This window comes from Dermacentor andersoni, chromosome 10, assembly GCF_023375885.2.
Source record: "Dermacentor andersoni chromosome 10, qqDerAnde1_hic_scaffold, whole genome shotgun sequence".
NCBI lineage: Eukaryota > Metazoa > Arthropoda > Arachnida > Ixodida > Ixodidae > Dermacentor > Dermacentor andersoni.
The window spans coordinates 129521254-129535156 of record NC_092823.1 but is presented as its reverse complement, the minus strand read 5'-3'; the positions used below and the strand labels follow the sequence as shown (position 1 = coordinate 129535156).

Below are 13903 nucleotides of genomic sequence, written 5' to 3'. Positions count from 1 at the left end.
CCGAGAGGGCATGCGCTTTTATTAGCGCACGCGTATTTGCGGCACCTAGTCGTAATTAACGTCTTCGCTGCGTTATAGCAGTGTTTTGTTAGGTTTTAGAAAGCTGCTATAACGCAGCAGGAAAGTTTCGAATAAGTTCCGCAAACACGCGTGTTCTCTGAAGACCATATCCTCTCGACATTGCTAATTGAAAGTACTTAAAATTCGGTTTCCTCGCTTTCTGAACATCTGTTTTGTGTCATCTGCTTCCGGAGCTTTTCGTCTGCGCTCGCCCGTATCATCGCGATCTCCGCCGATGATATATGCAAACCGCTAAACAAGTTATGCCTGAGTTCTCCATGGCGACGCCGCACAGTAAACCGCAGCGACACCGGACACATATGCGACGCGTTCTTCGTCAGTCATGACGCATTTCGTGCGCCGTGTGTTGCGGAAGACGAGGTCTCTTTAATAACAGCAGCACCTGTGGTTAAAATCAAATTATGGGGGTTTACGTGCTAAAACCACTTTCTGATTATGAGGCACGCCGTAGTGGAGGACTCCGGAAATTTCGACCACCCGGGGTTCTTTAACGTGAACCTATATCTAAGTACACGGGTGTTTTCGCATTTCGCCCCCATCGAAATACGGCCGCCGTGGCCGGGATTTGATCCCGCGACCTCGTGCTCAGCAGTCCAACACCATAGCCACTGAGGAACTACGGCGGATGGCACCTGCGGTATGGCGGTTACGGACGGCTGCTATACGCGTTAAATGGTACGCGTTAAAATTTGCATGCGGTTATGTTTGAGCTGTGGGCCGACGATTGTCGTAGGTTTATATCGACGTTTAATTTGGCCTTCGCAGAGCGCAAAGTATTTTCCCACCGTCGTCCTCTTCAATCCCTCCCTCTTCCAAGCAGGTGGACATAGTGATCCTTCCAACTGTTCATTTATTTATTCACTTATTTACTGACTGACTGAGGGATGGATGGATGGATGGATGGATGATGGATGGACAGGCGAATGGATGGATCGGGTTCTACGTATCAAATCAACACACGGATTTTGAGAGACGCCGCAGCAGATATCTCCAGATCGTTAACGACCAGATTCCGCCCTCGTCCAAACACGGCTGCCGCGACCTCGTAGTGCCCGGAATCGGAACGCGGGTAAAGTTTGAAAGAACTTGTTTCTGTGCAGGGAAAGCGAAGTACAAGCCCAGAGGTTGCAGTTGCCGCTTAACTGAACGCACGGACGCCGGAGGGCCGGAGTATGAAACTCTATGCGCCGGAGGACAGCCGCGCTGTCTCTCTCTCTCTCTCTCTCTCTCTCTCTCTGGGCGGGGAGTATTTAGTCGTGGTAGTGCGCGTGCTCGCGGAGAGTGCGCACAGCTGCTCGGCACGAGCGCTCACCCTCTCCGCCAAACCACGTGGTGTCACCGACGGGGTTGCCTCGCCCGAGGAGAGCCATTCAGGCGCCAGCGACAACGGCGCTCCACGACACGCTATAGTGCGTCTCCTCAGCTATCGTCGCCAGTCGCGCAGGGTATACGTCAACGGAGGGCTTCCTCGGCCGCGCGACCCTCCACCACGAAACCGACTTGCCTGAGCCCATCTCCGAACGGACGCAGTCACCTGGCCGTATCCCCCTCGGCTTTCAACCGATTGCGACGCGACAATTACGGTAACAGGTGAGCGCTTATCGGTGCGAGTTATGCACAACACCAACATCGTCCGCGAACTGTGATTGAAGGTGCCTGCAACAACGACCACACAAATTCGTCTTTTTTTTTTTCTTCTTTTAGCGCTGTCGTCGTTTTTCATTTCGGATTTTCTTTTCTTTCCTCGTAGAAGGCAGCTGTGGAGTTGAGATATGCGGTTGTCATTAACGGTCACTTATCGCGCGGCCGATAAAAAAGAACACTGTACACCGTGTATATTCAAGTGTCACACCGTGTCACAGTTATGTACAGAGACTTTTAATAATGGGACTCGCAGTAACACTTCGAGTCCTGCAATAATGCCATGGATTGCGCAGGCGATGCCGCTGTGTGAATGGCTGCCCGTCGCACGTTGTCAAGTTGTGAAACTGCAAGCAAATCATAGGCGTAGTAATTGTTTATTTTTTTTAAATCTGTATACTACGCTGTCCCACTCAGGAATTTTTCTTTTGTATGTGCCTTCCATCTGTATATTCCACTAGTCTGCAATCCAATGAAACCGGAATATGTGTAATAAGCATACTTTTCACTAAGAAAAAAAAGATAAATGTGAAATAAAAGACAACTAGCTTGGCGCCAATACGTGGCAGCCGAAACCGATGTTTTACCGGCTGGTCCTAAGATCACGTACGTATTGCATACGATATGTCTCCGGTTTAATAGATGCCCCACGTCGCCCACCAAGGCCGCTAGTGGCGCTGGCTAACACTCCCGGGGCTATATAGATTACAAATACGTGCGAGTTAATCCCCATAAAACTGACGGATGCACCTCACGCGCGTCATATCGAGGTTGTGAGTTCGGCCGACGACGTGCTGTCTTTTATTTCACTTCCCTTTTCCTTCATTAATGTGAGGTTTATTGCAAACAATGCTCTCATACACAATTATTTCAGTCCTTCAAAAAAGTTGAATTCCTTCGTGCATTTCTACGGCTCCACTATCTGTTGGCCTCACAGAACACTTGCTAAAGCCCGAGTTGGGCCCTCGGTTCCCCTCCTTATGTTCTCTGATTGATATGTATTAATGAGTCAAGGCACGTGAGCCACGCAGCGTGCTTTCGCGGTGGTGTCGGCGCGTCAATCCCGCAGCGCGCGAGAACCTAAGCTTTCATTCAAGGGCTGCAGAGGGCAACGCCGCCACCATTTTCACCGCTGCAGCTACACCGTTTCCGCCACCTGCCAGCGATGGACACACGCTAGCTATATACGACGGCTCAGTCGTATATCACCAAGTGCATTTTATTGCGCGATCTGAACATAATGGATGCGTCGATTTTAAACGTCCCTTCGCAGAAAACACATCGGAAATGCGTTACCTGTGGCTTCCCATTTACAATGTCGTGTGCTACTCGCACTTTGTGCGAAAACACTCGCACACTTAGATTTTAGGTGCGCGGTAAAGAACCCCGGGTGGTCCAAATTATCACGGAGCCCCCACACTACGGCGTGCCTCATAGTCAAATCGTAAAACAAATCGTAAATCGTGGCACGTAAAAGCCCATAATTTAATTCGCACTTTGTAATCGGGCAAGAGACATATTCACCCACTACGATTCAACCGTGATAACTGCGAGGGTGCGTATTTGCGCAGCGCGTGAACTAACGCATCGACGACGCTTGCTTTGGTCGCCGCTTAAAAGGCGCACATGTAGCCTCCCGAGATTCCCTGTATCGTATCGCGTGAAGCATTCATTCCGGACATGAAGTCATATGCATGTAGCGCAGTGGAAGTGGTTTGGTCGCGTTCTCGCCGTAGCCTCCAAGAAAACTGACACCAGTTCACGCACGGTGTCGCAGACCATTGCGTCGTCACTGATGATCGATGAAAAGCACCCGTCAAGGGCGTGCGTTTCGAATATCGCGAGATGACGAAATTCACGATGCAGTGTCAACATGCGAACCAATACCACACGATGTTGCGTCTTCATCGCTGGGCTTATAGGCAGAGAAAAGCGGTACTTACCGCAGCAAACGTGAGCAGACCGCTACCTTGTCCACAAACACATGGAGATGCTGTTTTCACCAGCTAAACATGGTACTTAAACAAAAAGAAAGTATATTTTTCTTTCACTCGACGGTGCATAGCATACTAGTAATAACAAGTTCGAAAGAGATTCTTTTGAGCTGTGTCTCGGTCTCAGAGGGATCTGTGTACTGGTGTTCCCTCGCTTGTGCGATCGGATCCCTTGACTCAGGTCAAGCGCGGTGTCGGATTTTTTGGCACCACGCGAGATGACACGTTTTGCTAGTTCCTATACGTGAGGTGAGTGTGCCAGTCCCCTTCCGCTTTGTATCGAGGTTGCAATAGTACAAGTTCAATGTCTCGCAACATTCACAGCAGGAAAAAAGAAATTAATAGCGAGATAGAAAAAGAAGTGGCAGAACCATCGCGGCAGATATCTATTTTCATGCTGTAACAGCGGTGGCGTGTCCACGCACGTCTCCTTTCTTTTTGGCTGGTAGACAGGTTAGTTACTCTGGCTTTAAGCTTTTCAGCTCTTATTTCTGTTTCCCTCTCTTTCTGACCGGTTTTCGTTGTTGTTATTATTATTATTATTACTATTATTATTATTATTATTATTATTATTATGCTTTCACACATAAAAACAGTCACAGAGAAGAAGAGAGCTAGCTGGCAACTGCCACCAGGAGGGGGCAGAATGCCTTCCGGCTCTGTAGAAGAGAAAAGGTACACAAAAAATGTTAATGAATGAAACAACAATAAATATATTGAGATAGAGAAAAACAAATTGGACCGGGGCCGAAGAAAAACACAAGAATAAAACGTGCATGTGCGTCGCAGACTCATATCGGGCTGATGTCGACGCAAAATAAAACGAGCCAATCGCGTATAGGCAGTGCGATCAACGCCATGGTATGCCGATATCGATAACGCTATTGCATTAAAGCCGCTCACGTGCAGCAACAGCGTGCGTAGGTTTTTTTACAATTTGTATTCTTTTGTTTTTAACCACTCGTATACGCGCTACCTTCATGTACTTTATCATATTTTACTACTCGACAGTTACTAACACACTTTCCAGGCTGTGTAGTGGGGCTCCTTATCCAAGAGTATGCACAATGCGCTAGTTCAACTAATCAATCAATCAGTCAATCAAGTGAAAGTTTATCACGATTAGGAAACGTCCCTACAGAGATATTCGGACGATAGCCTGAATGGCTACAGTGACAGATCCAGTACAAGCTATAACTAGAAAATGCTCTAGAAGATGTTACTATTTCATTTCATTTATTTCATCCTTAAAGGTCCGAAGGCATTACATACAATTCGCGTAGAACAACGCATAATAGAAATACAAGCACAATGAACACAAACACTGCAAACGTGGAGGGCGAAACAATAAATATAGACAGACAAGGGATTAGTAGGAGAGTGACAATATAATGAACACAAACAAATGCGATTCACAATCGCTAATTATTAAACACTGATTACTTGCACAAAAGAAACGACCACATAATAATAAGCAAGAAATGAGCTGTAAGTGAACGAAAGGAAATGCGCAAAGTCTCCCAATGAATGAAAGCATAACGTGAAATTATCAAGACGGTGCTTGGCTAGAGAGGAAGCCGTGCTTAGGCATGTTCGTTCTCGGCACTTTGACTGCGCCGGTGTCATTAGCGTAGACACGCGTCAGGGCGCGTCGTCCGGTGGTGGGTGAGGTCGCCAGGCCAGTCGACGACCTTCGTGCGAGTGGGCAGAAAATCCGGCGTCCGGCGTCGGACGTCGCCTAGGGCAAAAGAATTTCGTACCAAATTTCGAACCACGCGTGCCCAACCACTTCTCGACCACCAAAGTTGCTCGTGCCTTGTCATTCATTCTTTACCGAGTTTCTTGGACGTCACTCACTCGCTCGCTGCACTAACTCGACGGGAGCTTGCTTCACTCCGCGGCCACATTGCGTCATGTCCGCGCTGTCCTCCAGCCTCGATCTCGCGACGCGCGAAAGCGGTTTCTCCATCGGCGTTCCAGTGTACTTTTGTGCTTGAACGCGTAAAACGACGTTTCGTCAAGAAAGTAACTGGAACGCCAATGCATTTCCGCGCAAAGTTCGAGAATTAATATCTCGAAACTGGCGTCATCCTGAGAATTCCTTCCAACTGGATCCGATCGCCTTGCGAATTCCACGGCTTGAATTTGTAAATTGCAGTAGGGGCTGTAAATTAATTAGTTAAAGAACTTGATTAGTGTATTTTTGTTGGTTAGACAGTTATGCTTTTAAATTTTCTGTGCAAGTAATGTCCGCCTCTTCGCGTAAACCAGCTCATCAACTAGAATTGTGCTATCTGCTACAAGAAACCTTTTAAAAAAATTTTGAAAGTGTTCGCAGAAACATGCTGTATAAGTAACCCGGGTAGGGTTTCGGTAATCGAAAGAGAAATACACGTGGGAATGAAATAATCTAACAATATATAGCCACAGCGAGTTGGATGAGCATGACGAGGCGCATGACGCATGCGTTTTGCAAACGTGAACAGATGATGACGACCCAACGCACAAAGCGCCACTGATTAAAAACGCGGTTGCGGAATGCAAATATAGAATATACGCCAGGTTAGAATCGCGCCATTCCGTCACGTACGTCCGCTTTCTTTGTTCTTTTACGCTCGTTCTATAGTCATTACGTCATTGTAACACTAAGCGCAACACAATCATGCATGCCAGGCGTTTATGTTATCTTTTTGCGGATCGCGTATGGCACCCCCTTTCTAAACCTGAAGAATGCAGAAATTGAAAAACTAAATATCACGATTAGAAAAGCTACCAAGACTGCGTTGGGGAATTCCCGAAAAAGCATCTACGACGCGATTACTCAAACTAGGCATTAGCAATACATGGGAGGAACTCGCAGAAGGGCACAAAACACGCCAGTCTGAAAGACTCAAATTGACTACCACCGGGAGAAGCGTGCTCCTTCGGCTGGTGAACCAGGCGAGGGAAGCAGCAAGGCCAATGGCTATACCTGAACTGAGGAGGCCACCCGACTTGGGTGAAGAATGAACTCTTTCTCACCGATTCGCATTATTAGATGTTTGTTCTCTCTCTTCCAGTTAGCAGTTTCTTAAAAGCGTACCTCCAAAAGCTCGGAGCGACCTTATAACTGGGACATTCTTTTTAGCAGATTTCGATGACGGATATTTCGAAAGTAATGCAGGTATTCAGTGTTTCCGCAAAGCAGACACGACTTCTACTCCTCGGCTTCAGTATCGCAATTGCCACTTGCGCGCTAAAGTTAGCAATGACGTTATTAGCACAATTTGTGTGTGTGTGTGTGTGTGTGTGTGCGGGGGGGGTAATCGGCGAGACGATCGTTAAACATTTTCTTGCTGCTAATGTCCGCCTATATAGCCGCGTACGTCGCCTATATATCTAATAACTAATAGGCCACTGCCACGTAAAAATGTCAACAAAAGCTTGACCGACTTTCGGTGCGACGACAGTGCCAAGACTGACTGTTCTGAAAGTGGCCTTTCTTCCCCCTTCCCTTCCCCCAAGTGCAGGTTAGCAAACCGGAGGCTTTAACTCTGGTTAACGTCCCTGCCTTTCTCTCATTCGTCTCTCTCTCTTTATATATATATATATATATATATATATATATATATATATATATATATATATATATATATATATATATATATATATATATATATAGATATACCGTGCTTTGGGTCGGGTGCACGTTAAAGATGCCCATTTTACGTTTCAGATTAGCGCGCCAAAAGCATAAATGATTACTCGACCAACGAACCCATATTGCCGTGCCTTGTTACCATTCGCGAGTAGTGCCACGCATCCGAGGTTACATTTTAACTGTTCGGCCTCCTAACATTTCTGCACTAACTGAGGAATGACACAGAAATGTGGGACGAGCTCGGTGACTTGCGTAAGCGAAGCAGACGCCGACGCCGCTGCAGCGGCGAAAGTTTTCAGATTACGCGGTTGCAAGAGGCGTGCAGACTGGTCGGCGTTCGCGGCCGGAGTGGCACTGACATTGGGTCAGCGAGGTGATAAAGTGGTCAGCTTCCGAAAGAGCAAAAAAAAAAAAGAAAAAATATGCCGGCGTCGTCCTAAGCTATATCGCTTTCACCGCGACCCGCCATGAGGTCGCGCCATGCAGGCGCGCTCGCATAAAACTTTTTTACTCGCGCCGCTTGACTCGTGTTTCCCTGGGACAAACCGATGGTGACCGCACTGAGTGACCCTGTGTACTTTATTTCCTTTTCTTTCTTTCTTTCTTTCTTTCTTTTTCTCGTACGTCTGAAAGCCCCTACCGCGCCAAATATCACGACAGCGTCGTTTCCTGTATACTTAGCAAACCGTGAATGCATGATACAGTTATATCTTCGCTTGGCTCGCGACATCTACAGTGACGACGATTTCGCGGGATGTTTCGCCACTCGCTTATACATTTCATTCATCCGTTCATTTAATCACTCGCTCAAACATCACTTCTCATTAGTGACTTCACTCGCTCACTCACTCACTCGATCATTCATTATTATTCTGTTTTTACCCTGTGCAATGGCTACATATCGCTCCGTTTCTCTGCCGCTAGAATTGAGGCCGTGGCTTCAACTCCAAGCCCGGAGGGAGACAGAACGGAAATACAAAGAAAAGAGCAACGATAGAAAATTTGTTAAGTAGTGAACTTTATTCTCTTTTGGGGGAGGGGGGGGGCGAGGAGGGGGGAGGAATATTGTCCATTTATTCTACGGGCGTGAAGCGTGCACTGGAACCGAGGAGGTTGTACACTAGGTTACTGGAACACAGCAAAAACCGATGCCCCGTTGGCTCGGGTACTGCGGCTTTTCGAGCTTTATGGCCTTCAAGTATAAGTGCCTCCCTGTATGTACGTGCATACTGCGTGCTTTAATAATACACTCGCGTACAGTATACGTTCGTGCAAGAGAGAGAGAGAGAGAGACAGGAAAGGGGGAAGGCAGGGAGGTTAACCTGAGGGAGAGATCCGGTTTGCTACCCTACGCTGGGGAGAGAGGGGAGGGGGAGGTAAAGTGGTAACAAAGTAGAGATAAAGAAAGAAAGGAGCGTAGACATACAATCACAGTCGGTCACTGTCGCCGCATACTGCCACCGCACAGCACAGTAGCACTTGCAGCACTATAAACATCTGTTCAGGCTACAGCCGCTTGACCAATTCTGTCGCCCTAAAAAAAAAAAGCATCTCCAGTGACCACTGAAGAACGGCTCTCTCCCTGCGTCTCTCTCGTGCGCTCTCGTTAGAGAGCTTTAGACAAGCGCCGACACGCAAAGGCTTGCGCTCCGCCTCCTCGATCCCAGCAAAGCACAGGCAGACTCTGGCATACAGAAGCCCGCTTGCACCTCCTCTATTGTCAACAGACAGCGAGAGCGCATTCACATATATGCGCCCTCCCTCGCTCGCGCATGCGACACGAAGTGCGCAACGCTTATAATTTTCCAGGACGACATCTCATTTGCATTCACCTCAGCAGTCACATCGGAAACGCCCTCCTTCCTCCCCGCTTCTCCGTTCCTCGTTGCGACTCGTCTAATTACGCTTCGATGCCCAAAGGCGCATCGTAAATGCTGCCCCGTCAAATTATGTCGGCGTTGCTGCCGCCAGAGCCGGCTCTATAATGGCTCCCTGCGCAAGCGCGCCGCCTAAGCGCCGTCGTCGCCACGTGACCTCCCCACAAGGATTGCAGGACAACTGGTTAATTGTTCCGTCTCGTAAGCTGCGTACACACCGAGAAGACGCCTTACTTCTTTCGTTCGACTATGCCTTCCACAATTTTGCTGCCGTCACCACATCGGTTTCGCGCGCGTCAACAAGGTCACATGACTGACAGCATCCGCATAGTTGCGCAAATTCGGCGCCTATACAGTGCGGCTCGAATGTCCTTTTTTCTTCGAGCGCCAAGGTTGGCGTTACGGTGGCCCTCCCAAGTATACCTGAGGCCACCCACCCAAAACGCAAGGCTGGCGAGGTGCACTGTGGGACGTGTGGAGAGGGCTGGCGACATTGCTCCGAGCAGCGCGTGCCCACCACGATAGCTCAGTCGATATGGCGCTCTCCTGCTGAGGTTTCTGGTTCGACTGCCAAACGCGGCGACCGCAATCCGATGAGAGCGGGACGAAAAAAAAAAGACGCTCGCGTAAAGTGCTTGGCGCTAGCGTTCAATTGGACCCCACGTGGTAAACATAAATCCGGAGCCTTCCAGTACGATGTCCGTCGTAACTCAGTGGGCAGTTTCGGGACGTTATAAGGCCGCATAATGATTATTAATGCGAAAAACATTATACGCTTCATTACGCGAAAATCCGTCGGCCTAGTCGGCCAGACAGAAAGGTGCTACCGAAAGTGTCCGACGGCGCAAAGAGTAAAAACACGTCAAAAATAAAAAAAAAGCTCGGGGTGACGTCGATCTTCTCACGGAGGTTTCTGCAAACAGAGTAACTTAATCGCTTTGAAAAGGAAATTTGGTACATTTCGGTCTGGGTTAGAATCGAATCCGGGCTTCCGGGGTTGCGAGACGAGCAGACTTCCCCAACGCCACGCCGGCTACACGGTTCTGGCTGACTAGAGGTGTGGCCTAGCGTGTGCGTCATTGGGCACGTGATGGCGCAGCCAATGGGGAAGAGGTGGCGCCACGTCATGAGCGTACAAAATGAGCGCGTTGACGACGTTCCGAGGTCTACAAACGGTGTAATGCTTTCGCATTCCCACACGTAAGCATAATTCAGTGTATTTGCCGTATGTTCTTTTTTATTTTCTTTTTTTAGCATGGCTGCAGCAGCAGCAACCGTTACGGAGCCCGAAGTATAGAGGAGCGGGAAATTTAGTGGGAATGAGGAAATGTAAAGCGTCGAGGAAATTGAAGCACAACTAAATGTTCAACAGAGCAGACACGATAATATATGGCTTGCAAACTGGGATTTAAATATAGCACAGTAGAAGCAAAACGATAAGTACGAAGTCGCGACAAACTTGTTTGGGCACTTGACGCGCATCAGATCCACGTGGCACCGCAGCGGAAACTACAGCTGGTGCAAGCTAACCAAATGTGCTTCTGCTGAATCGTCGAGCATGTGATTCCCCGAACGCCAGAGTACACTTTGGTTTGCTAAGAGAAAAAAAAGGAAAAAAGAAAAAAAAAAGGCAAGTATGAGTTTGCAAGGTGACTTTGGCACGCAGCGTTGGCCGTGTTAGCCAGAGACACTGTGTGTTTTAAACTTATTGTAGTGTTCCCTCTTAGCCTCTCCTTGTGTAATTTCCTGTTTTACCGGGCGTTCGTATTACGATATTCTCAAAATTTTGTTATTCTATTTTCTCTCTTTGTGTGTGTGTGTGTATTTTGCGTTCTCTTTGTGCGTTTGTACCTTTGTTTAACACCTTTATGTGTATTTATTAAACTTTGTAGCTGTAACGCCCGTTTTTTTTTCCCCCCTTGGCGCAGCGCAGAGACACCATCTCTGGTAATGCGGTTTCAAATCTGCCGCTTACATGTTTTCATCACTGGCAATTGGATTGTTTTTTAGCCCAGTTGGCGGCGAGTATTTGGTGCGCGGCACATGTGTGCGGCTCTCGAACAACGGTTTCCGGTTTCCTCTCCACGTGTGCACAGAGTCTTAGGTTATCCGAGGCCAGCGTTCCCAACTGAGATCAGGACACCCCAATTTGAGCGTAAAAAACCGTTAGGGAAGCAGCAGTTATAAAGGCCCCGAAAACGGAAAAAAAGAATAAAATTGAATAAAGAGAGAACAAGAACTCTGAATTCAGGCTGCGATCAAGAACACCATAGATAGAAAACACTATACTTCTATTTTATTGCACCTGCATTGACCAACAAGAATAAACACAAAGCAAATGGGCTTGATTTTTTTTTATTAGTTAAAACCACATGAAGGCGACAGACGATGAAATTGAGTTAGCGGTTCTTTTTAGCGGTAATGTAGAACTGAAAAGTGTACGAAACGACAACGTGCCACAGGTGGCAGTGGGACATATCACGTGACTGGATGCTAAAGCACCGGAAATAAACATATGCATCCTTTTCTTTCTCTCTCTCTCTGTCTTTGCGATGAACAGTTGTCATAAGGCGCAATGCTTAGTGTGCGTAACGTTTGCGGTAAGGACATCGCAGTGTGTGAATTCAAGAAATGTTTTTGTGGTATCCGCTGTCGCGTACCCAGCGATATCATAGCGTGACACTGCGCACAGCATATGCAGGAGGCTGTATCGTTTCGCCTAAATGCCTGCATGACAAGTTCGTACTGGGTGGCGAGCACATTCTTCCGTCGGTATAGACAGTTCGGACATACCGTGGAAAGTCTCATCTCTTTGAGATACAGAAATAGATAAACGATACGCAATGTGAGCAATAGGGCCGTCCAGCAGGCCCGCGAAGTGGCCGCCAGGTACTCCCTGTCGGTCCCTAGGTCACGTGGGAGACACGCGTTCTGCAGGACCAGAATAAAGTTTTCCAGTCCATTAATAAACGTTTCAATTTTGTGAACGGCACATTTGTTTTGCACATGTGAACTTGATAAATGATGTCGCTGTACTTCTTTTCTAACTGTCTCTTCTACACGGTCACTGCTTGCAGATACAATTATCATGTAAGAGGAATATCCGGCGCCACCTAAAGGCACCAAGTCTGTTTAAGTGCAGTTAGTAAACAAAAAAACAAGAATAAAGAAAAACAGATTCTTCTCTTGTTTATGAAAACAAAAAGAGAGTTAGTGGCATTATAATTGTGACGACTGCTACTTTTTAAATTATAGCCAACAAACACTGACACGAAGGACAACACAGGGGAAATTACTTGTGCCTAATAAATGAAATAAAGAAACGATAAATTAATGGAAATGAAAGTGTATGAAAAACTTGCCGCAGGTGGGAAACGATCCCACAACCTTCGCAATGCGACCACAACCTTCGCAATGCGAAGGTTGTGGGGTCGTTTTTCGCCTGCGGCAAGTTGTTTTTTCATACACTTTCATTTCCATCAACTTATCGTTTCTTTATTTCATTTATTAAGCACGAGTGATTTCCCCTACGTTGTCCTTCGCGTCAGTGTTTATTGGCTTCTTATGATACATGACTAATCAAAATCGTGCCCCTCGGTTAACTGTCTTTCTTCTCGTTTATATATATTCTTATGTATTATCCTTATTTTCTTTATTCTTCATAAAGTATTGTTAATTACGTATTTACGCCCACGTTTCTCAACTGTATGTAGCAAGTAATTTGCCTTCTGCTGCATTTCGTATTTTTCCGATTGTGTGTTTACAAGAAGGCTAGCCTTTCACTCTCTCATGTTTAAGACCTCCTTTTCTATATATTTCACGCCTAAATGTGCTTATACTGTGTGGCATAAGTAGAATTGAATTGAAACGAATGTTGAGATAAGAAACAGCGCAGGTTAGGAAAATCTAGAGCAGAATTTACGAGAGTGTACGTAAACGGAACTCCGCACGCGTAGACGCACTAAAACACGCAAGGACAACATACGATCCTCGTGCATTGCGGGACAGCGTGTCGAGCTCGACCCTCTCTGAACGCAGCGTCGGCGCTTCGATCCCTTCAGGCTGCGGCGGTGTTGCGACCGGTCCCCACCTGGTGGCCCCCTTGCCCGGCCGCAGAAGCTCACACCATGGGTCTCACGTCGATAGTCGAGCCCCCAAAGTCCGAGGGGGCCCGCGAGGCAGAGCGCGTCTCCTCCTCGGTCGCCAATGGCGTCGCGATGAACGGGTCCGATTCAGTTGCCATGGAGCCACCGCGGGACGCAGAGGAGCGGCAGCTCGTCGAGTCCATGGCTCGCGACTACCGGTCCCTTCTCGAGAAGGTGGGCGAGAACCCCGACCGCCAGGGGCTGCGCCGGACACCCGAGCGGGCCGCCAAGGCCATGCTCGCGTTCACCGCCGGTTACAGCCAGGACGTCCGAGGTGAGCCTGTTCGCGAGGCGACTTACGCCCTCCCAGAATGTGGAGACCCGTGGCTGCTGATGCTGTCTCGCCAAGTAGCACTAATACGAGTTAACCCTGGAGATGTGTCGGTGGCGGGCTCTGTTCTTTACGGAATTATACGCTAAGAGGCCGTGCTTCTCAGTACAACACACACACCTCTTCAAGCGCGCAGTTCTTTTATTAAAACGAATAGGTTATCCGTGCCTCGTCTGTACGTGCTTGGCCCGTTT

General features: G+C 47.8%; 1 protein-coding gene across 2 annotated transcripts in view; it reads left to right on the top strand.

Annotated features, from left to right (window-relative positions):
• Positions 1-1411: 1411 nt before the first annotated feature.
• Pu (GTP cyclohydrolase punch) overlaps positions 1412-13903 on the top strand; it is a 30246-nt gene continuing 17754 nt past the window's right edge. The window contains exons 1-2 of one of the 2 annotated variants that reach the window (XM_050192674.3): positions 1412-1671; positions 13295-13652. In XM_050192674.3, the coding sequence (XP_050048631.1) occupies positions 13361-13652 (292 nt within the window). In that variant the 5' untranslated portion in view covers positions 1412-1671; positions 13295-13360. Of the gene's footprint in view, positions 1672-13271; positions 13653-13903 lie in introns of both variants that reach the window. The other variant, XM_050192676.3, reaches the window with a different exon arrangement.